The sequence below is a fragment of the Falco punctatus genome (assembly GCF_963210335.1).
Source record: "Falco punctatus genome assembly, chromosome: 5".
NCBI classification, from domain to species: domain Eukaryota; kingdom Metazoa; phylum Chordata; class Aves; order Falconiformes; family Falconidae; genus Falco; species Falco punctatus.
In genome coordinates this window covers 80,417,554-80,440,718 of record NC_137584.1, presented here as the reverse complement: position 1 = coordinate 80,440,718, position 23,165 = coordinate 80,417,554, and the positions used below count along the sequence as shown (strand labels likewise).

At 43.9% G+C, this 23,165-nt stretch overlaps 1 protein-coding gene across 1 annotated transcript; it reads right to left on the bottom strand.

Moving 5' to 3' along the window:
* Positions 1 to 1,398: 1,398 nt before the first annotated feature.
* Positions 1,399 to 23,103, bottom strand: TAF5L (TATA-box binding protein associated factor 5 like). Its single transcript, XM_080388885.1, has 5 exons — positions 22,872 to 23,103; positions 17,773 to 17,917; positions 12,904 to 13,008; positions 9,346 to 10,070; positions 1,399 to 3,346 (listed from the first exon to the last, which is right to left on the bottom strand). Exons 2-5 carry the CDS (start codon positions 17,912 to 17,914, stop codon positions 2,549 to 2,551), a joined length of 1,770 nt encoding a protein of 589 aa, XP_080245011.1. The 5' UTR covers positions 17,915 to 17,917; positions 22,872 to 23,103; the 3' UTR covers positions 1,399 to 2,548.
* Between the last annotated feature and the right edge of the window lie 62 nt (positions 23,104 to 23,165).

Below are 23,165 nucleotides of genomic sequence, written 5' to 3'. Positions count from 1 at the left end.
CATCATTAGTGATACTGTTTTTCCAGCACCTCAGAAATCACTTTCACATCTTTTAGCCTATGCATAATAGGATTTGCTTCCTGAGTCTCTTTACTTGTCACTTTTGTATGCAAAATACTTTAGAATAACCCAACCAATAAAAACCAATAAAAATTCCACTGTAGAATTCAGATGTTAAAGGAAAACTTTGTTCCTTGTCCATCTCACCCCCCCACCCTCCCTTTTGGTGGCTGTTTGCTCTACTTCAGCACTAAAGTCCAACTGCTCTAAATCTAAACACTGCTCAGGACATATGGGAACAAACAGCTAAATGAACTCCAGTGAGCACTAGTGAGCCATATCCTCCCTAGGTGTTCACACAGGTGTTCAGCGAAGCACCTCAGTACTTTGCTATGATATAAAAGCAGTCATTTCACAATGAAATCTTTGGGCTAGAATCTACAGAATCAAGCAAAACCACTCAAAACTAACACAGAGATTACTACAGGTTGAACAATACAATGTGTTTAGTTTAGCGAGCAGTATCACCTCAATAGATCTGAAGGAGAAGGTCTCTTTAGAATCCGCATAGCACAAAGCATCAGCAATAAAACCATCCTCCCATATTGGTGGTTTTGTTTTGTTTTTTTCAAATGCCTGATCCTGGTCTGAGATTGTTGAGCTGCTTCACACTTTTGACATCCAGCCATCAGATTAGCAATGGCATTCAACTCTAGGTGTACAGAGGGGCTTCTGGTACTCTCAGAACTGAACTGCAGCACGTGCTGTCTCTGATCTCAGAAAGGTCAAACACTTTTCTGATAAAAGGTTTTGGTCATTTACCAACATGTAAGCAGACATTAAAAAAAAAAAAAAAAAGAAGAAAAAAAAGAGGCAATTGTGAGCCATTGTCTGGGTGTTCTCAGAGCATTTGCTCATGAAAGTCCAGAAAGTCTGAGGTAAACTGAAGGGAATTACCATTTAATACTGACAGCCTGCCTAGAATATACTGGGATTGTGCCTTTGCTCGAAAGAACATCAAACCACAAAGTACAGGTCATGCAGCACCACAGAATGAGGCCTTTTGGTGTACAACATCACCTCAGGGTGCACCTAGACCCTCCCCGTGTGTTTTAGCTGACCTACAAAGCTGTGTCAACACCCTACTCTGTGACCTGCCAAGTCAGCTCCGTGGACAGCAAGCAGGGGGTTATTAAAATAGCATGCACCGAGTGAGTGAGACCACCAGACTCAGCCTCCAAGTGCCAAGTGGGCTCTGGCTCAAGCAGCATCAGAGAAGCATGCTCCTGACCTCTCCTTCCCATGCAAGTCAGAGCAAATTTCCCAGAAAGGGACCAAACCATGTTGTTTTTTTTTAAACTAAATGCTTTTAATAGAAAACAAAATACAAAATAACTCTTTCCAGAAAGCAGAAATATTTAATCTCTCCAAATGACAAACTAGAACGTGCTTTTTCTGCAGATCCTTGTTGTAAATGCTGATGACTTATCTCACAAAGTGTTCATGAAACTGATATTGCAACATGTTGAGAAAAATCCAACACTGGCAGAGCTGCCTCTGTTTATGCACAATAATTTAGTAATACTATTTTTTCCCATGTCATTTTGTATGTTGTCTCTCCCTGTCTCCCTCTCCCTAGACTGCCAATTTCCATTTACGGAAATATTTCTGTGAGGTGCAGTGGCGGATTGACATGCCTCATTTCCATTAGGAGTCCAAACTCAGCCGCTTCAGTTCTCTTGTGTCCTCCCTCCAGACAAAGCAAGTTGTTTATTACCCTTAAAACCACTGCTCTACCCCCACTGTCTTCCCATCCTCAAAACACAGTGCAACCAGATTCAGAAAGATTCCTAATTAATGGAACATAAATACAAATATCACAGCTAGTACCAGGAACCAAACCCAAACGACAATGCAGAGATGGGCCCCAACTGAGGTCAGATTTCCATCCCCTCGCTAAAAAGAAAGATGGTATTTTCTACTTTAGCTAGTCCAAAATATTCCAGAAGTGCTCTAGGGAGCTGTAATATTTAGGACCACTATCACTTAGAAAATAGATAATGTTCTTTTAATAGAGGGGTCTTAAGATGCTGGTCCTCTGCAATACCAGGAAAACAAAAGCAAAACAAACAAAACACACTGGGCCAGTAGTTCTCCACACACTCAAGCCTCAGTTAACAGTAGGTAACATGTGCCCATTAATCAATGCAGGATATTTAAGTGCAGGTCAGCAGCTTATCTGGTTGGCAGTTTCACTTGTCTGGACCAGGCTTTTGGTTTCCCCAAGCTACTGGCTTTACTCCCCTTGTCCCCATCCTTACAAGTTCAAGGTTAGAATGCATACATATTTTTATCAGTTCTCCTTTTTTCCTTATTCCATTCAACAGCACAGGCCTTTTGTGGACAAGACATTTTAAAGCATTTTCATCACTCTGAACATGCCTTTCAAGGGGACAGAGGAAGAAAAGTGTTTCACAGTCAGTAATCTCAGCTTGCAATGGACTCTGGCATTCAATACACCCACCCACTTCCCTAAGAAAAAAAATAATTAATGTTCCTGATTTTCTTGTGCAATTCCAGTCACTAGAAGAAGATTACAGGCCATAAACTGTACGCTCAGTACATTATTCATTTGTCCGGTATATACACCAACCAGTTCACTGGAAGACCCATCTGCAGGGGCATTGCAGTAAGTGTTCCGAATGTCCCAGACCCGGACTGAATTGTCCATCGACGCTGAAGCAATTAAACTACTATCGGGGCTAAAAGTAAGGCTGGTTATGTTGTCCGTGTGGCCCCTCAGTTCTTTGTAAAGAGTTCCTGATGCCAAGTCCCACAGCTTTAGCCGCTGGTCTTCACCCGCTGATGCTAGGTACTTACCGTTGGGAGAAAATGCAAGTGCTAGCACAGGGCCACGGTGGCCTGTGAAAAGACGCACTGAGTTGCCTTGCTGAGTGCTCCACAAGCGCACAGTTTTGTCCGTGGAGCCTGTTGCTAAGTAATTGGAATTGGGGTGGAACTTGACACAGTCTACATCCGCCAAATGGCCTGCGTATATTCGCAGCGGGTACGTCCGATCGAATGACCAGAGCCTCGCAGTGCGATCGTGGGAACCACTGGCAAAGTACAGGCTGCAGGGGCTAATATCCAAGTCCCAGACAGGATAGGCATGTCCTTGGTACAACACAGTGTTTGTAAAACTCCCAAGGTCCCAGTATCTGATGGACATGTCCTCAGAACAAGATAAGAGTCCTGAACTGTCTGAAAGGAACCTCGTGCTATACACAGGTCCACAGTGTCCTCTCAGGATCTTCATTTCTGTGCCTGCGCTGTCGTCCTCTTCCTCCTGGTTGGGGAGGGGAAAAAGAAACAAGAAAGGAAAGCATGTTTATTTGTTCAACAAATACAGGAACCACCATGAGGAAAACAGGCGGATGTTAATACAGAAGAAGTTATTTTAGACATGGCACGTTTTGTGCAACTCTTGAGGCACAAACATTGCTAGCGCACTTGCTACATCTAGGTCAATGCTGAAAGTGATGGCAAGATAAGACTTATATAAAGGTTTTATCTTCATTTTGGGTAGCCTCATGCTTACCCCAGAAGGCACCTTAACCTGGTACTATGTGCAAATAGGGGAAAAAAGGATATTTTATGATATTTTTCCGTTTGCTAAAAACATATGTTATTCCCTATCCACTCTCAACCAAACTTTTAGCTAAGATCTTGAAACAGATCTTGGTGTCTGTTCTTTGGTGTGGTCATTATTGGAAGTGAATCTCACAGAAGACAAAAAGAAACACAGATACCTTAAAAGGCAGGAGACAAAGACAAAGCATATTTGACAAGGTGTCTGCTGGACATTTTTAGTCCCACATGTGAACAGAAACCCAGTTAAGCTGTAATACCTATTTCTCCATGCAAGCTCCGTCAGGAGGCTTTCACATCCTCATCCTTCAAGAACAGCAAATGTATGCAGCTTATTTAATCAAAGGATCTGTTTTTGGGTAGAAGGTGAATGAACACAAAAACGATGGCACTGGAAACCTTTTTATCCTGTAATTCTCCAATTCAAGTACCAGGGCAAATAGTCAAGTAAAGGCTTTCATGTTTAAAAACTGTTCAGTGAGCTGTGCTTACCAATGGAGGGTAAGAGCCTCTGAGTCTACTCAAGTAGCGCCTCTCAACACTCAGAGCCTACAAGTTTCAACACATCTCAGCTCAAGAGAGTGTCCTTGCCTGACAAGCTGAGGTCTCACTGACAGAGTGCATGATAACCATGGCTTGGGGTGCACCTGTGTAAGCAGCTTGACATCAGCCTTCCTTGGGGCTATCAGGCAGACACTCTTCCTCAGTACTGAACCAGTAACACTCATCCACAGACAATCTGTGCACATCAAATATAACACAACGCCCTTTTGTTTGTGAGCAGCCCCTTTAACTTTTATCATCACCAACTGGCCCGTTTCCTGCAGAAGGAGCACTTCCTGCCCCAAGAGGAAACACAGTTCCCCAGGGCTGCTGGACTGCTGACGACCAGTACAAGCCGGTGTGTCATCAGCAGCTCTCTTGGCTGACATGACATCTCCCGTCCCTCTGACCTCAGGATCCACAGACAGTTTTGCTTCAGACTTAACAGTAGTCCTGAAAGCCCTTCTCCTCCAGTGGTTTCAAATCTCACATCAGAAGTGAGCAAAGTCTGAGCTAACTAGCTCGCTGTCTTTCTCCATCTCAGCTGTGTGTTAAGTAGTAAGCAGCAAGCTGTGTTTAGCAATGTTAATTCTCTTCAGAGTAGTCTGTGCCCATGCGAGTTTTATGATATGGCTGGGAGCCAACTTCATCTCTGCTATGGAGGTAAGGCAGAGAGAAATTGCAGGCTCTAGCATGCAAAGCCCCATTCTTATTCAAATTGCTTTTTCTACCTCTGATAGACCTTTTCTTGCTGGAATCCACAGCATCTCTAGGCTGTTAACCACATTAAAGGAGAGAGGCTGACACCTGCAGCATTTTATACTATTTAATTATGACCATAAGATTCCTGACAAGTTACCAGTGGAAGCCCATTTAACTTACCTATATTGTATTATAGTTTCTGTAAATTCTGCAAGTCCAGGTACTTAATTTTGTGATTCCAAATTCATATAGGGCTGTTTGGGCTGCCTGCAAGCACATACTCTTTCTTACAAGCATGTACTCTTCTTCTTGTATTACAGTAGCAGCTTATTTGTCAACGCCTTCTGCAGCATTCAAAACCACGCTCCTACACAGTCACAGGTTGCAAGTCTTACTTCGACTTCTGTTTGAAACCCACTTAATATAACAACTGCACACTGTATTATAGCTCACCAAACCCAGTATGCCTATAACGCCTCCGAGTCGCTGAATTCTTCTGTTTCCTCCCTATCCAAGTCTGCTGACCGAATTAATAAAGCAGCTGAAATGCAGCCACTAAATTACTGCCTTGCAGAACCAAGCTTCATTTCTTTGTCAGATCAAACACGGTGTTCCTTGCATCCCACAGCTACTACCGTGTAGGTATGTATTTGCAGCAGCTATAGGAAGGTTGCAACCTGTGTTACAAATCAGCAGGGAGGCAGGAAATCCCTCTTCATAGTATTTTTTCAGGATTCCAATTCCACACACTGAATATATTTCCTGGATGTAACATACCACTGGAAACTACCCAGATATCAATTAGCTCCTTCTGAAGTGGTTGCTGCTCGAGGTTAGCATGAACAATTTGTATTTCCTTGGAATGGACAAGAAATTAAGTTACATAAGCCTATTTTAATCAATAACCTAAATCCACACACACTAAAAGCTAACTTTTACTGTTTGAATTATCCATTTTGAAAAGAAGTACTATCAAAACAGATTTTAAGTAGTAGGATAGAACTAGAACACCTACTAATACTACTAAAACAACCTAAAAAACCAAATTTACCCTTCAACAGTGAACGGGAAAACTTCCTGAGCAAGTATAGGAATCCCCAAAATTATGTTATTAAGAAACTGGAAAGACCAAAAACGTTGGCATGTTTTGTTACACAGGACACTTTCCAAATGGTACACCTATGGACAGACTGCCCAACTCCTCAGCTATTACTTAAATCAGTAATGGATTTTGCATGACAGTCATTTGGACCCTTAAAAATGTACTGCTGATGCACTTAACCTTGTGAGCAGCAAACATTATCTAGCTGACAAAAATTATCTTGATCTTCCACCCAGCATAAGCCTCAAGGGAATGAGTAAGCCTGAAAAAGCAACAATGATAACCTCGAAAAAACAAAACAAAAGTTCACCCCACCCCTCCTTTTTTTTCTAACTAGTAACAGGTTTCCCTGGGTGTTGTGATCTCTCTCATCCTGCAGTGTTCTTAAGATGTCAAAAGGGAAAGATCTCTTATCTGCCTATAGTAGGGAACTCCTAGCAGGGAAAGATGCAGAAGTAGATACCATGGGCTGTCTTTGCAGGACATTTCTTATCGCTCCTTCCAGAATTCCCTCCCACCTACCATCCACCAAAGTGTCAGCATCATCCCTGCTCATTACCACTTGAAGGACCACTGCCACTTAAAAGCAGAATCTTAGAAGCAGAACTGAATACGGTCAAGTCTTAGTTTTCACAGAATTTAAAGGCTGCTACTCTTGTGGCTTGGAACAGAGAATATTATTTTCTGTTGTTGATTTACGTAGTACAGCCATGAGCATGGCAAAATTGCAAAGAGACAGACAATACGTCCATTTGCACAGCTGCAAAACTGCATTTTTGTACTGGACCTTAAGTAAAAGAGATTATAGTAGCATCTCACAAATGTCACTTCATAAAGAAAACAGAATTACTTTATCTCAAAATGGTAAGCTGCTTGTGTTTCCAAGAAGTAAGGCAACACTGGTGAAGTGCACTGGGGCATCACACTGAGCAATACTCACTACACCGAGCAGACAACTTTGTCCTTAGTGACGCAAAGGCTTTATGTGGTCTAGGAAAAAAATACGTTCTCTTAACACTTTTGCCAAGTCTCAACGTCATTTTTATATATATACCTATATGTATATACACAAAAAGAGTTAATAAACCCAGTAGTGCGGTTTTAGTGCCACCCTGAACAAGATCCACTGAAACCAGCACAGTTTTAGACTTCTGTATCTTCATAAACAGAAAGACCTATTTGCTTGCAGCAAATCAGAAACCAGAGTAATTATTTCAGGCACTACTATTTAAATACAGTACCTAAAGCTAATTAAACTATACAGACATCAAGCGAAACAAGCAACATGTAGAAACCTTACAAAACCCAATCAAGTTTAACATCCTCACAAGTTACTCTACAGAACTCACTGAAGTAATGTGAAAGCACATTCAGAATTTTTGATCTTTGTCAAAGTTTTCATCAGATTTATCACTGTGCATTGCTGTCGATCAGACTGCAGTGACAGTCTGAGAAACAGCCCCTGTTCACACTGAGCTGCATTACTATAGCTGCAGCGTGGTCAGGGTGGTCTTGTTTGAGCTGTCTTAGTATCCGTGGCTTCCACTCCCGTGGCACCCAAGTGGATGCTGGTCTGTTCCCACCTGCGACCCTGTGGGTGCCTGTGTATTTTCACTTAGGGCTTGCAGACACTGGGATTTATTTCCTTTGTAGTCTAAAGGCTTTCGTTTGCATTTGGGACATGTAACCAGCAATGCATTCAGGCTGATGTCCTCCTTTAACTTTGAACTCCTGATCAGTTTGCTATTTGTTTTGTCAGTGCTGGAAGTCATTCAGGGCAATGATGAGTATGATCCGTGCTGGTCTTTGACCAGTTTCTGGTTTTAGACCTGGGCACAAATACTGCAGGACACAGAAAATATTAAACAGCCAACAAGAGCCATTTGTACTCAAGCTTCCACGGCTGTTTCATAACACACGTACAATATGCAAGTATGTGCCTACGTGCCAAAAAAAGCTAATACACACTCCTGATAACCTGCCAATATCTCACTTTTCTATAGTCTGGAGCCAAAGGAGGTGACCTGCTGATCTACCAGAGAAGTTCTCCTCTGTTGCAGGTTATTGACTTTTGGTTTCCATGACAGGCAATACACAGTCACACGTCCTACGAGCTGTTGCAGCTTATAATGAAAACAAGTCCCTAGCTCTATCCTGGGCTAGTCTGACCCACTTACCTGCTCACCCTGCAGAAAGGGTTAACCTGGGAAGCAGTGAGCATGCCACTGTGCTATCTCACCTGGATGCCTGCCTCCAGTTCTCAAGCTGACTAACAAAGCAATCCCTAACCATAGATCTTGGCATACAGAAAGCTCTCTGCAGTCTTCCAAAATAAACAGAACCCTGCCACTAGGTAATTTTTATGAGAAGAAAAAACAGTGGAAAAAAGGATGTTTCCCCTGCTAAAAGCTCAACACAAGAGCAAATGAGGGTTTTTTTGGGGGGTTCCCGCTGCCCCCACCCGCAAAAGAGAAGTGATTAAACAAAAGAGTCACAAATTCTAGTCTCTCCAAATATAAGATGCTATGTGGGAAGCTCTGGCAAGAGTGGAGAAAGGGTGGGACTAGAAGGCAAAAAGCAGAAAAGAAAAAAGAGGGGGAGGGGGGAAGAGTAAATGAGAAGATGCTATCTAGCCTGGCATGTGAAGGCACACACATCCCTGTCCTTGTCTCCAGCACTCCAGAGTGGGAAGCCTCTGAAGTTTCTACACTGCAGGTTCCTTAGCAGAGCCATTTTGCATAATTTTTCCATGCTAACGCTTCACCTCTGGTTAAAGTGATTCCTGAAATAGAATTTTGCACTTAGGCATCTCTCCTTCTTCCAGAGGCCTCAGACCAGTCTCCTTTGGCTCCTTCCTTACTTTGTCTTTATTTTCCTCTGTCTGCATCTCTCCCCTGCTCTCCACCCTTCTGATATGGTGTTCTGAGCCATTTTCCTTCTAGTCTTCATTCACCACAGTGTTTTTACTGCCTGCATCTCTGTGTTTCATCTTCCCATCCAGAAGAAGGCTCTGTGCTCCTCAGGAAAGGGTGCCTTCTCTAGTCATCTGCCCTTACTGGGCTGTCTGTGTACTGTCGTCTGTTCAAGGACAGCTGGAAGATCAGCACCTAGGACTAACAAACTATGACCCCAGCACAAACTCACTGCACCTTGGTGCAGTATTTATTTACAACTACTGCAGGAAAGAACAAGGCCACAAGCAAGCTATAAAATTTGTGTGGCAAGGCAGGCAGGTTGAGGACAGCCTCACAGTCCCCTAAGACAGTATTAGATACTCCACAAAGCAATGCTCAAAACACCTCGACAGAAAGGGTTGGGGGAAGAGGGGGTGGGGGGAAGGTTATCCAGACCTCCTCATCCAGGATGTCACAAGCCAGGCGGATGCGGGACACATCAACGAGGTGGGGCTCAGATTTTAACTTCCTGGAACGCAGGCTCCACAGCTTCACACACGAATTATCAAAGCCAGCAGCCAGCAGCTTGCTATTTGGTGAAATCTCTGCAGTGTTCAGCAACTGCTCCGTGTTATAGAAGGCATAGAAACAGATGGTCGTTAAGGAAGGGGGCCCGTCCTTGACACGTTTAATGCTGTCCTGCAGTAAATCCAGCGCCGCCTCATTTTGCAGAATGGAAGCTGGCACATCACTGGGTTCTAGGCCGTTGCTCTCGTTGCGTGAGGAGCTCCCACCAGCATAGAGCTGGTAGTCAGTCCTCTTGGCGGGCTGCACATCCAGGTGAATGTGCAAGGTCAGGACTTTGCACAGGGCGTTGTTGTTATCACTTTGGAGGTAGCGAAGAAGGTAGTTGTAGCTGTCCTCTTGAAGGCGGATGACATACTTGTTGTCCAGAAAAGCCCGGAGCTTCAAGTTGGACAGGATATCTTGAATAGTCATGGTAGTCTGCAACTGCTCAATGATATCCTTCTGGCTGGCATTCTGCAGGAACATGCCATGGAAGCGGCTGTAAAAACTGTCCACTGTGCTTTTTAGGCCATTCTGGACCATGTTCAGATGGAGGTAGACGAAGAGGGGATACAGAAGAGGCATCACTTCATGGCTGTGCTGTGAATCTGAATCTATATAAAAAAGAGCAACAAACTTTGAATGATTTCTCAATCCACGTTCTACTGGGAATAAAACAGAACAAGGACAATTACTGCAAAAAGCCTGGACAGTAGCATCAGAGAGCAAGCAAAAGAACACTTTTGTTGGGGCATCTAAGTGAACCTCTTCTGTCACCTGTGTATGGGATACATGGTACCTATTACAGATCTGAATAGAGATTTTCAAGTCAGTGAGGCACCTTGTCAGAACAAAATGCAGATATTTCAAAACCCTTTTTAAGTGTGGGCCAGCTATTAAAATACTACCTCATAAAACACGACAGCTGAATTTTTCTCCTGTTTATTTAAGAAGAAAAACTATGCCCTCTGTTTATTGCAATAAATGGCCTTTAAAATTTACTCATTATACTTAAAATAGTATCTAACATGCTTCAGTCATCATTATATACCTAGCTTGTGTGGGCCTTAACTTTGGTGGCTTTTTTCCGTCTCAGCTTCGATAAAACTTGCATGTGGTGCTTTGGATGGAACTGATTTGTCTCCAGGGAAAGGGAAGCTGGTTTCCAAAATGTACTGCAGTATGCTGCGCTCTTGTTTTATTTCTGTGCCTGCTCATGTGCATGCTTTCTCTCTCTCTCTCCCCTCTCTCTGCCAAGGCAAATCCCAGCAGTAATTCCCAGTACACAGTGTAACAATCTCCCAATTAGGCTGTGCTGTACCTTGCAGAGGCTAATCTGTACAACAGCTCCACCCCACCTCCTTCTCCAGCTTCTTGGGGCTGTTTTCCTGCCATGTTCAGCTGGCTGCAGAGCTGTAAGGAGCCGAGCCCAGCTGCAGAACACCATGGCAACATACAGGGCCACAACGAGTTACCAGAGAACCAAATGGTCCACATTACTGGAACAAAATAGGCATTGCTGATCCTCAAACAGCATTGCTGGTGTTTAAACAGCATTGCTTCTTTTCAGTTTGTTCTTCCCTTCTGTCACTCATTAATGCATATTCCTTTCCCCCCCTTTCCATCAGGCTATTTTTCCTCTCCTGTTGAGCACTCTTCCAGACTTTCTCTGGTCCATACTGTGCCTCTGTCCCATTTCTATTTAAGTAACCACAAAGTCTGTGTGGTGTGCAGTGTACACACATGTATTTGCATACTTAGCCATCATTCTCCTTTCTGACCTACTGAAACTGGGCCAAAGCCAGTGAAACCAGTGGTCATATGTAGTAAAAGCTCTGAGCAGCTAAGCAGGTGCTCTTCTCTTTGAAGGTGCTCTAGTCCAGAAATGCAACAAGGGGAAGCACCTCACTCTGCAGTGGGGGGGTAGAAAAGGGAAGAGATGGGAAGTTTGCAGAAACAGGAATGACGAAAATGTTCCCCAGGAACATATGAAGAGACGCTACAGGAGCTGGGTCTGTCTAGTGTGGAGAAGAATAAGGGGTATCCAGCTGCTGCCCTCGGTACCTAGTGAGTCATTATGGAGAAAAAGGAGCCAGCCTCAGAGTAAAAGTGAAAGGCCAACAGGAAAGCTGCTGCAAGGAAAATTCTCATCCAACTGATCAGCCCTGCAGCTGGTGCCCCCAGGTACAGAACAATCTCCACATTTTTTGATTCTCAAAACCTTGCTGGACAAGGCCCTGAGCAACCTGATCAAACTCTGATCCTGCCCTGCTTTGAGCAGCTGATTGAACTAGAGACCTCTAGAATAAGTCCTAAACTACTCAGTGGTCTTAAGTCCCCTGCCCACTTCTCAGTGCCCCTGGGGACAGGCATCACAGAAATGGGAAGCGTCCTGGTGTGCCTTATGGCTGCCTGGCAAGTTACTTCCTTGCAAAAAGAGCAGCAGTTCATGCGTGCAAGAACCCAAAACTGAGCAAGAGGGATAAAAAAGATGAAAACAGTTCACCTGAACACCAAAACCATGCACAGCGCTTCCTCAAGTGACACTTAGATCACTCAACAGAGCAATCATACTTCTCAAAAATCCATTAAACCATAAAAATTTACTTCCAATACTGAAGGCCAATGGTGTTGAACTGCTCTAGGCGGCAAGGCTAAGACTTCACTATTTTCTGCCTCTGCCTTCCTGTCTGCCTCCTTCCCTTTCCCTTGAACAACTATCAGGAATATTAATCCTAGTGTTACACACACTAGGATCAAATCCTTACGCTGGACAAATGCAGACATGCCCAAAGGTGGGAGGAGGGGCAACCTCACTTCCCTTGGTACCATTCTCTAAAAATCCTATCTGCTCTCTTCTTCCCACATTTGAGGTATAGAAGAAATAAGGTCATTCCCAAGTGTAGCTTTTATTTTAATTATTAAAAAACTATGAAAAGAAAAATAATTATTGTCTTCTGCATCACACTACGGAACAAGAGTATTTTTTTACTGTCATACACCTCCAGTCTCAAAGCCAGTAATTTAAGGGAACAAATTCCCCCTTAAAACTCTAGACCACCATAAAAATAAGCCAATTATGAATAAAATTTAAACCCCTAAACTAGGAGACAGCAGGGAATTACACTAATTTCTAAGTTATCTGCCTTTCACATAAAACACTCTAATCTTCCTGCTCGTCCTGTATATATATGCTGTTGTCTAAAAGATCCGCAAATGTCAAATGCTTGAATAAGAACAGGCAGTCAGCGATCTACAAAACCCAAAGGTACTCAGCAGCAGACAACAAAACATCAAATATTTCTAATTGTAGTAACTGCAATCTCAAAACCAGAAATCTAAAGATTGTTAGGGACATGATTATATAAATTTTATTATATTGTCCTTTACTCCTTGAAATGACAAAAAAGGCAGCTACTTTCCTCTTCCTTGCTTCCTGATATTTACCTGTGAGAAAATTGCGTAATCGTCCAAATTGTACTTCATATTGCTGTGGCTCTGCCAGGCAGGGAGCTGCAGACACAACGTTGGCACAACCAGATTCAGACTGGACTGTGAAATAAAGTAAGTAAAAATTAGATCGGGATTTAAGGAGTTTTACATGTGTGTCTGGAAACAAAGCTTCTCATAAAATCCAACGCAGCCACCAAGATGACATTCCTGGGATGACATAGTCCAAAGCATCTAAACGTGGCATTAACAACCTAGACAGAACACGAATGAGAAAGTACACTGAAAGCTTAAAAAAAACCCCTCTAAAAACCTCAGCAACTCACCTGCTCCCCCCAGAATACATTTTTATGATTTCAAACATAACCTTCAGTTCCCAAGAAATTCAGAATCACACCATCATAGATCTCTTAACAGTTTTACAAGATACTCAGCAGTTTTACTACTTCACACTCAGAAAAGATAAGGAAAGCAATCTACAACTTTCTCCAAAACAAAGTTTCTTTTCAGTGAGACCCACCAACCTTCATGGACAGAAGGTCTGCCACTACCCAAGTCTCAAATTCCTCATCGCAGTCATCATCATTTATCAGTCTCCCAGAAGTGGTGGTGGAAACACACTGACTCTCTAAGCAAACACTTAGAAGTTTTTAATCAAAATGTGTCTTCTTCCCTGAGGATTCTGCAATAAAGAACAGTTGGTATCTGACAAACCCAGTTGTTACGGTCTCCTAAGACGGTGTTAAACTGATTTTCAGAACCAGTATCAACTCTGATAAAAGTGGTTCTGAACTATTTAGAGAGAGAATTGGCTTCTCCTTCTTTGGCACCAGACCTTTGCTCTTCTGCTCATCTCTCTGAATCCGACAGGGATCTTTGTGCAAGTTTATGTACACCCACCAACATACCCTAAGCATATACAAATACCACTGATTAGAAACTTCAAAGATCTTCTAAGAAGAACACAGAAGGGCAAGGAGTTTCACTGTTCTCCTTTCCAACTTTTTTTCCCAATGCATATTTCCCCCCCCACAAAACCCATTTTCATCACTCTTAATGCCTTCAACTTTTTCCAGTCTCCCCTGCCACCTTCCTTGCTCCCCGCCCCCCCCCCCCCCCCCCCCGCCCTTGCCTCCCTACTCCTGATTGATCATTTTCTGTTCCAACATTTGACTCATGCACAGTCTGACAGCCCTGGAAGTCTATAAACAACATCATAAAATGTTCACATGCTAAAGAGAGATAGGCCAGCCTCCAGCTCATCTCAGTGCTTCTAATTTAAAAGAGATCAGCACATGGCATTCAGGCAGCCTGTTGCTATTCTCCCCTCACTCTCTCCCTGGTAATACACAGGTCTATCTTCCTGGAGCTTAGGGAAATACATGAGCTATGTTTTACTAATTCTCCAGGGCAAGCTCAATTCAGCTTTGGAAACAGAGAGCTGGGCTGTACTCATCATCCCCTCATGGGAAAAAACAAATACAGATTCCAGCACCAATACCCTATCTTCTCTCCCATCAGTTTAGAAATAAACAAATATAATCTGCCAAAAGTCACAGATAACACTGCACTTTCTACAGCCTGGCTGCTTCAGAAACTCAAAACTGGTAAGAACACCAGGCTCACATACCGGTATTACTCAACAGCTGGAATAAAAAATTCTGCTATTCTGACTTAAAAATTAATATAATCACCATTTAGCATGAGAAAGTAAACTGCATGGGTGCACACGTAGCAACTAAAAAATGCTCACTCATACTACTCGCTGTAAGAGCAAAGAAACCCAGAAATGTGAGGGCTGCCTTTTACGTTGTGTCACAGGGTTATATACAAGTGTCAACTCCCCAGAGTTCTGGTGGCCTCATGTCAGCAAGAATGACAATGACTTGCCACCTAGCTCGTGCCATGCAAGCCCAACTTACTGTCCTTGGCTTTACGAAGTGCTCCTTCTGTGCCACTTATTCAACTTTCTCTGCATAAACAACTTAATTCCAAAATGAAGATACACTTCATGCTTCCGAAAGAGGAACATCAACTTTGGCTACCTATGCTGGAACAGTCTGATGAGGTAATCATCAGGCAAGTATGCCCAGCTCTTTCAGTAATGATGCTAGAGCTCATTCCCATCCCAACAAACCCTACACACCAGTTACAACAAGTTCAAATTCTAATTCTTTTCCTTCCCAAAACTTTACACCAACCAGAACTGCAAAAAAGATCAAGAGCTCAACTGATTCTAAAACAAGAGTAAATTTTCAAGCGCATTTTTCTCCTAGTAGAAATAAAACACTGACCATAGCCTTCCCACACATTAATAAATTCACCACAGTTTATTTTCCACCTTCCCCAGAGGTCACAAGAACATCTATTGGAAACTTCTGCTCCTTGACTTCACTTCCAGTACTCGCAGCCAGCTATGCAACCTGATAGCAAATCCAAAGGAACTCACTCCTAACTCAGGCAGTACCCTCCTGGTCTTGTGTGTTGGCTACAAGCAGCATTGCTTTCAGCTAACAAATGCAGGACTACTGTAAACACTGTTTAACAGCAACTGATTCCTCTTTTACATGAGTGTGATGACATAATTTTACATTATTTCAGATAGTCCTATATGTTGATAGTATACTACGGGCAATATTGGAGGAACCTGTTCCTTAGTCACACATTCTCTCCTCAAATATTCTTCTAGTTTTCTACAGAAATATGGGATAGTCACGAGGAAGCTCTGTGCTGTATTTTACTGCAGATGTGATCGGACAGGGTGCTAGATAATGTCATCTGGGCTTCCTTTCCCACAAAAGGTTGGACCAGATCATCTTTGAGGTCCCTTCCAACTTGGGCTGCTCTATGATTCTGTGAAAACAGAGCTGTACAGATACAGCATGTGTATGAAGCAATGGAGGAGGGCTGAACTGATGAGACTCTGGAAGAAGACAAAAAAAAATGCTGAGGTAAAACTGAAAACCAAAACTATTTAAAACCACAATCAGAGGACAGTTTTCACTATGAAGGAAGAAATCACACAATTGAAGACAGAAGTAAGCAACTCCATTAATTTAAAGCCAAACAAAAGAAAAGAGCTGAAGAAAAAGCAAGGTTAAGGAACAAGCACAAACATCTTCAGAAAAAAATGTTTGATTGCTTTCCCCAAAATAAAGCACCGCAGGCTTTAGAATCTGGCCAGTTTTTATTCAGTTTGCAAAACTAAGATGACTGCAGCAGAAAGTATTTTCAGCCTCTGTTGTCAGAATAACAAGAAGCTGGGTTGTTCTTTTTCAACAGTCATTCATGGAACTGTAGCATACTGACAGCTTACTACAAGCATGTCTGACAAGGAGGAGTTAGTAGCTGAATACATGAGAGCAGACCATTTTCAGTTCTAATGAAAACTGATGACTAAGTTCTGAATCACCCGCCACAAAACCCTTGTACTGGCAAGAGGATACAGACCAATAAGAAGAAATTTAGTAATAACATTTGGTGGAAGATTAGTAAAAAGACAAAATCCAACCACTCATTCACACTCTTTACCAAGGTAAAAAGATTTTTTTTCTCCATGATGCCATATGCAAATACAAGGGCTTATAATCCAATTCATCTCTCCTACTTCAGATACTCTTGTGTCCTCCTAGTATAGTTGGTCCCAAGTTTTACATTTCATCACTGACTTTCTACTCACCTCTCCCATAAAACTGCCCATCAAAAACAATTCAGCATTTTACTTCGGTTTCATTCCTTCCCTATCTCCCCCAGTATTATTTCAGGGAGTCACAACAAACTTCTGATAATTACTTTGAAAAGAGCAAGGAAATTAAAAAACTAAGAAGATGTAAGTCACTTCTCATAACAAAACATTACACAACTGCTTTCAGGCCCCTGAGAGATCAGCCTGGACATTTACCCACAAGTCACTCGTATTTGGATTATAACAATGGCAGTATACTCTGGAGGTGGGAAGACCTATTTTGGCATCCAATCTTATCTAGCTACAAGCACAGAGCTATACTGCAACAAATGTTTTGTCAAATCAAGTTGTACCGCAAGTAACTAAGGTATCCACGACTCTTTGCCTGAGATGCTGTCATGATCTAAACAGTTTCATTAACAGAAAGTATTTCCTTCTTGCACTTCCACTGAAAGGTTGGCCCAGTATTTATTTTCTATTACTTTCACAAGTAAATTTAATTTTTATAACCTCCACATTGCTTACGTCCATTCAAAATCTGTATGCACTCAAGCAGCAGCATAGTTTGTTGTAAGAAAAATAATTACAATGAAGACTATCACAGACATGATTTAAAAAGAAAATGGCTTAACAGGATTCAGAAGACTTTAAGAAAGAGAAAGGGCATGCAGGAGAATCAACTGTCTCATCCACTGAATGTGGTAGTCCCCCCCTGTTCCCCCAAAAAGTGACAGAGCAGAGCTTTCACAACTAGAAAGCTGACTGGGCCAGAAAAAGAAACAGCCTGTACCACCTCCATTTCACATGATACAGCTCTCCTGGAATACAAAGGTACAACTGATTTTTCCTGCTTCTACTTAATTCCTTATGTAGGTTCTTCTCACCTCTGATCCAAAGAACCAATGCTCACCAGGCTTCATGTTCTTTGGGATACAACAGACACATTTTCTCTACCCTGACCTGGTATTTCAGCCTGCTGTTTCACTGACCACAAATCTCACCTCGTTACACTTTCACCCACATTTCCATTCTTCAAACATTTGTAACGTACCAACTTCACACTGGCAAGTGTCTTTGTTTCAGAAGGAGAGCTGTCCATAGGTGCAGACAAATTCACGTATACACACTCAACTTGTCACAACTCTGCCAAGAAGCACACAAGGGAAATACGATAGAATTACCTGTGAGATTAGCTGCCATCTCTTCAGCAGTCTGACACAGCCTCAGCCCTTGTTTTAGGGGACCTTCTGAGTCCACATACTGACGGCGCTTGAGGTAGCAGGACACTGCCATCTGAATCTGTTCTGTGCGTACGCGTTTCATGACCTCAAAAGAAAAGAAAGAGATGATGAGGCTCTAACTGTGTAGTTAACTGAGATCAACATACACCGCAGCTGTATTAAAACTGATAGAAAACAAACGGCTCGGTATTTTCATTGCTGAAGTCAAACAACTTCATTACTCAAGTATGAAACAAAACCTTGAGGCGATTGCCTCTCAGTACTAAGGCGTAACTAGACACTTCAAATCAGATCCCTGAAGGTATTTTGCTGCCTAATTCTACTAATTTCACTGAGGAATCAAAAATACTTTTGAGGATTCTGGACTAAAACCGCAGTGGTGAGCTGAAACGTTTGTTTTTGTTAAAAATAACTCGTTAAAAAGGGAATGTTTCTCCTCCTTGATTTTTGATAGTAGCAGTTCGGGTATTTTTCAGTTGTTTTCTGATTCCTATGTTTGATCAACCAACAAAATAATTCCAGAAGAGTCAAGGGAATGAGGAATTAATATACAAAGAAGGAAACTTGAGAATCATAATGCTTTATAAAGCATACCTGCTTGAGGAGCCTAGAAAGCAACAGCTTATCACCTGAACGTAAAGGTTAGAGCCAGACTTCTGGCACTTCAGTCAGGTAAGCCCCCAGAAAAATACCTAGGTCAATCAAAACAAAAGCAGAGTTTTCTGCCTTTTTCACCTGCCCTCATCTATCCAGATTTCCCTCCTACAAAAGTTAGGGAAATAATAATTCAAAATAATCCTTTGATGTTTCCTTTATACAAATTTTGAAAGCCATCCTCACAAACACCACTTGGTAGTATCTCGATACTGAAAGGAGCCTGATGCTAGCTTTTGGCCTCTGGCTTGTAATAAAAGAACCTCAGTAAGATGAATGCAATAGCTCTCTTGCTATTTCAGTCGTCCCTGACTGCCACCAAACTTTCGCAATAGCCATCTATTTTACACCAAAGTTTAGATAACCTGAAGACCTTTAAAAAAAGCAGAACTAAGCAACAGTTTCATTCTACCAGAATAATAGGTAAAGCTTGCTTCAAGATAGTTCTACACCTTACAGCCCCACTCTCAATGACCTGCACACGTTTTACAAGCACACAGGTTTTCTGGTTTGAGTAGCTAAACCTGATTAAACACAACTTCTCAGAGAGACAGACAAGGATGCCCTTCCCCCCCTTATAAGAACCGCATTTCTAACAAAATGACAGCTTTAAAAATATGATCATAAATGAGCCTTTTCTAATACCCATGCACACACACTTAGTGCTTATCTCAGCTGCTAGAACAATAAGCCCTCTGTGAAGTTCCAAGCAGATGAGGATGCAAGGTTTCAGCAAAAGTTACTTTAAACAGACATGTGGAATTGCAAACCCATATATGCTTTGGCAAAAACCTTAAAAATTTGATTTCCATTTGTTCTCACAAGTGAAACAATGGTTGAGGGTGGGGAAAGGGCATCAACAGGTGTGGAGTTTTCAAAGCATTTCCAGACAGCACCATTAAAATCTGCGTTTCAACCACAACTTTTTCCACTCCAAAAGCAAACTTCCTTTTCACCTTCCTTGCAACTGAAGAAATTATATCTGAGACTTTGTCTCAAACATAATGCTTTTTCTGCTGCACAGAACTGTAAGACAGACAGAATTCTAATGAAGACCACAAAGAAGGGAGGACACAGGGCTGGACCGGCATCTTAGCACCCTCCTAAAAAAAAACCTTAACTGAACTTCACGATGTATTATGTTACCATTCTGCATTTCAGACAGCAGCATGGACTCATGCACAAGTGACCTGCCCAGGACCACATTAACGCCTCTGCACGCGGTCTGCCACACAGCGTAGGTTTAGGTAGCAACTTAATTGTACTTGAGATGCTCTCATAGATGCTTAATTCAGGTCTAAAAACTGTTTGCATCTAGACGGTTGTATTTGGCTTCTATTCCAAGAGAAACTCACTCCCAAAATGGCATGGAACAGATTCAACTAGATGTTTCTGAAGTGGTTTAGCCAGTCAGAACTGTGCGAATCAGCCTCAGGTCTGTGGTTCAATTGCAAAGAGAGAGCACCTAGAAATATCCTTGCCCATACTTTTTTGCTTCAGTTACACGATCAGTCTGCACTAGGTTAGATTTGGTGGGAAAACCCTTATTCGTTGTGGCACAGCATACATTTACAGATAATTCCCCTCATAAACTCATAATGGATCAGAGAAACTAAGAATTGGTGTGTGGAAGATGCAGGATCCAGAGGACCCTTTGAAATGACAGTGACAAACACGAGAAGCACCGAGATCAGCCTTTTCAAGCTGCTGAGTGAGCACATGACCAACAGAGAAAACAGTAAATTTTAAATGATAGGCAAAAAAAGCAGTAGATTATCCAGTAGTCTCAAATTCTAACACAAGGAACAGACATTTCAACAGCAAGAGAGAAGGGCCTGGGAAAGGAGCAGTCACTGACAGCTGATTCAAATCTGACCTTTTTCAGAGCTTTGGGGATAACAGGGAAGCCCCACTTCTTCAGCCAAGGCTAGTAAGGCAGTGTTCGCAGCTGCTTTATGCAATCTGTACAGCTTCCTGCTCCCTTCCCATACCTTCTATACTTCTCCGGGCAGTCACAGTAGTGGGTGTTAAGTACCTCAAGATATCTTTCCCTACTCCCAGGTGACAGACCAGGAACTACCTTACAGGAAATGCATCTTCACCGAGAAACACCCGTTGGCAGCCACACTATCACCTCTACTTTCATTTCAGGTCTTTGTTTCTTCATTCACCTTGCCTTTATACTTCACCCTCAGCATTACAAAGAGTGATGTCACAAGGAGCAGGGAAAGCAGTCAGGAAAAGTGCAAGAAAAGCAAAACCAACATTCCTACAAATATTCTTTATCAAGCCCTCAAAATTAGAGTACATCATAAAATAAACATAAGGACAGGCTGCAAAAATGCCTTTAGCTGGGTTCAAGCTGAGCCAGTTCACAACAGGTCAGGGATGCAGAGTTTAAAGGCAAAAAAGGACAATCCTGCCATTTTAACCTCCAAACAATTTTAAGCCATGGCAGGAGGCTTGGAACTAGATGATACTTTAAGATCCCTTTCAACTCAACCCATTCTATAATTAATGAAAATAACCATTGAAATATGAAACAAACTGAAAAGCATATAGCGTTCCCTGTCCATGCCTGCAGAAAGCTTGAACAGTTGCTCAAAAGTCCCAGCTGCTTCATTCTTCTCAAACAGCCAGAGAACAATAAATACTAATGCCATTAACCATTTTTACTGATAAGCAAAATACGTAAGGGAAAAGAGAAGAACACACTGGGAGTCTGCACAGCTACAATGCAGCACCTTCTGCAGTGTCACAAATCGGAGCACCAAAGAAAAAAAAAAGGATATTAGGTTAATTTTTTTTGAGGAACCAAAACCACTGAAGAAACCCAGAGGAGCGGCTGATGATACAAAACGCATCACAAGTTCCTCTTTCCTAGAAAAGCTGGAAATTAGCTGGGTACTAAGCACTGGGCCAAGGAAATTAATTTCCTGCCCATGCTACATCTCAGGTGCAGGTTTACGCAGATTCCACGGCCCTGAAACATTACCAGCATAGACACAGGAAAAAAAGCCTGGAAACTAGTATTGGAAATGCTGCTTTTAAAGATTCTGCGTTCCTGTCTTGACACTGGGACTGCAGCCTCTTCCTTCCAACAGACTGAGGAAAGATTAGTGAGCTTCACAGCAGAACCAAGGACAAGCAATCTTATAAAACATAAAAAACCAATAAAACAATCATCAGAAGCATATTTTGAAAACCATCTACTGAGAACAGTGTTTCAGGCTTCAGTTGTAGGCAGAGAAGTACCACCCACTACAGGTGAAATTTAGGACCTACCAACAATTCTAGATTACCTAATTTTTAATTTTGTGACGTTAAATTCATCTAAGAGTTACAAAATTTCAGAATAAACAAGAGAAGGCTAAACTAATATGAAGACAACCGTGGACCTAGAGCTGAGGGACTTCACGCATGCAGCAGCTGCAATTCAGAAAAAGAGGCAAGTAAACATGATGGGTCAACATGGAGACGCAGCGTGGTGGTGGTGGTGCAAAATAGGAAAAGTGCTGCAGGTATCAGGAACTAGAGGTGGCTTTTGCCTGAGCAGTGGCGATTGAGCAAAGAGGCTGAGAAGAAACCGCTGTGATTTTAGAAAAGCCTGCATCCATCCGCATTGGCCCTAGATTCGGCTCACGGATTAAGCACTGCCAATTCCTCAGTGTTGCTGCTTTTTTTTTTTTTTTCTCATCTTAACGTGCGAAGGCAGAGCCAAGCAGCGCGCTGCTTCACCCCTTTGCTGCTTCATGCCTTTGAAGTCCTCTGCGCTACCTGGGCAGGACACGGCTTCGCTCCTGCCCCCCGCACACCCCCGGCCCCGGGCGCGGAGCCGCCGCCAGGCCCTGCGCGCAGAACCGGGCCGGGCCCGGGTCCCGCCGAGCTCCAGCCCGGCCCGGGGCGCCGCGGGCTGTGCTGCCTGCCGGGCGGCGGGGGGCTGCGGGGCGCTGGCCGAGGGGAGGCGAAAGCGAAAGTCTTCCCTTGTCAGGTTGAAGAAAAAAAATTAACAAAAAGGAGATGGGAAGGGAAGCGGTGCGGCAAGGAGCTCGCTGAGCCCACCCAGGGCAAAAAAACACACCCGCCCCTGACGAGCGCAGCCCCCCCGCCCCAGGGCAGGCGCCCGCCCCCGCCCCCCCGCGGCTGCCCCCGAGGGCCGCACCCGAGCCCGCGCCCCCGCCCGCGGCCGCCGGCCTCCCGGGAGCCGCCTGCCGGGCCGGGCCGGGCCGGGCCTGCGGGCCTCCGCCACGAGGCGCCCGGCGGGACGCCCGGGGCCCGCTCCCGCCGCCGGCCGGCACCGCCCCCCCCCGCCCCGCGCTGCCCCCCCCGTCCCCTGCGGACCTCGGGCCGCAGCCCCGCGCCGGTCCCCGCTCCCCGCCACTCACTGAGCATCGCAGGCGGCGGCGGCGGGAGGCGGGGGCCGGCGATGCCGAGGGGGCGCTGTCACTGCGCCCAGCGGCGCCAGGCGCTGCGGGCGGGCGCGCCGCCGCTGCCGCCTCCCCTGGGTGCCGGTGGTGGTGGCGCTGGTGCGGCCGGTGCTGCCCGGGAGCCGGCGGCGGCTGGCGGCGGCCGCTCCATGGCTGGCTGACACACGCCGCGGCGGGCGGGCACGGGGGGGGGGGGGGGGGGAGCGGGGCTGGGGCCGCCCCGCGCGCAGGCGCCCTGCGGCCGCCAATGGG

Bases quoted from the DNA above. Each gene is read 5' to 3' on its own strand.
- TAF5L (XM_080388885.1), bottom strand. From the start codon at position 17,914: ATGAAACGCGTACGCACAGAACAGATTCAGATGGCAGTGTCCTGCTAC. The intron at 13,009-17,772 runs GTAATTCTATCG...TTTATTTCACAG, and splicing joins GATGGCAGCTAATCTCACAG to TCCAGTCTGAATCTGGTTGT. The intron at 10,071-12,903 runs GTAAATATCAGG...TTTTTTATATAG, and splicing joins ATTACGCAATTTTCTCACAG to ATTCAGATTCACAGCACAGC.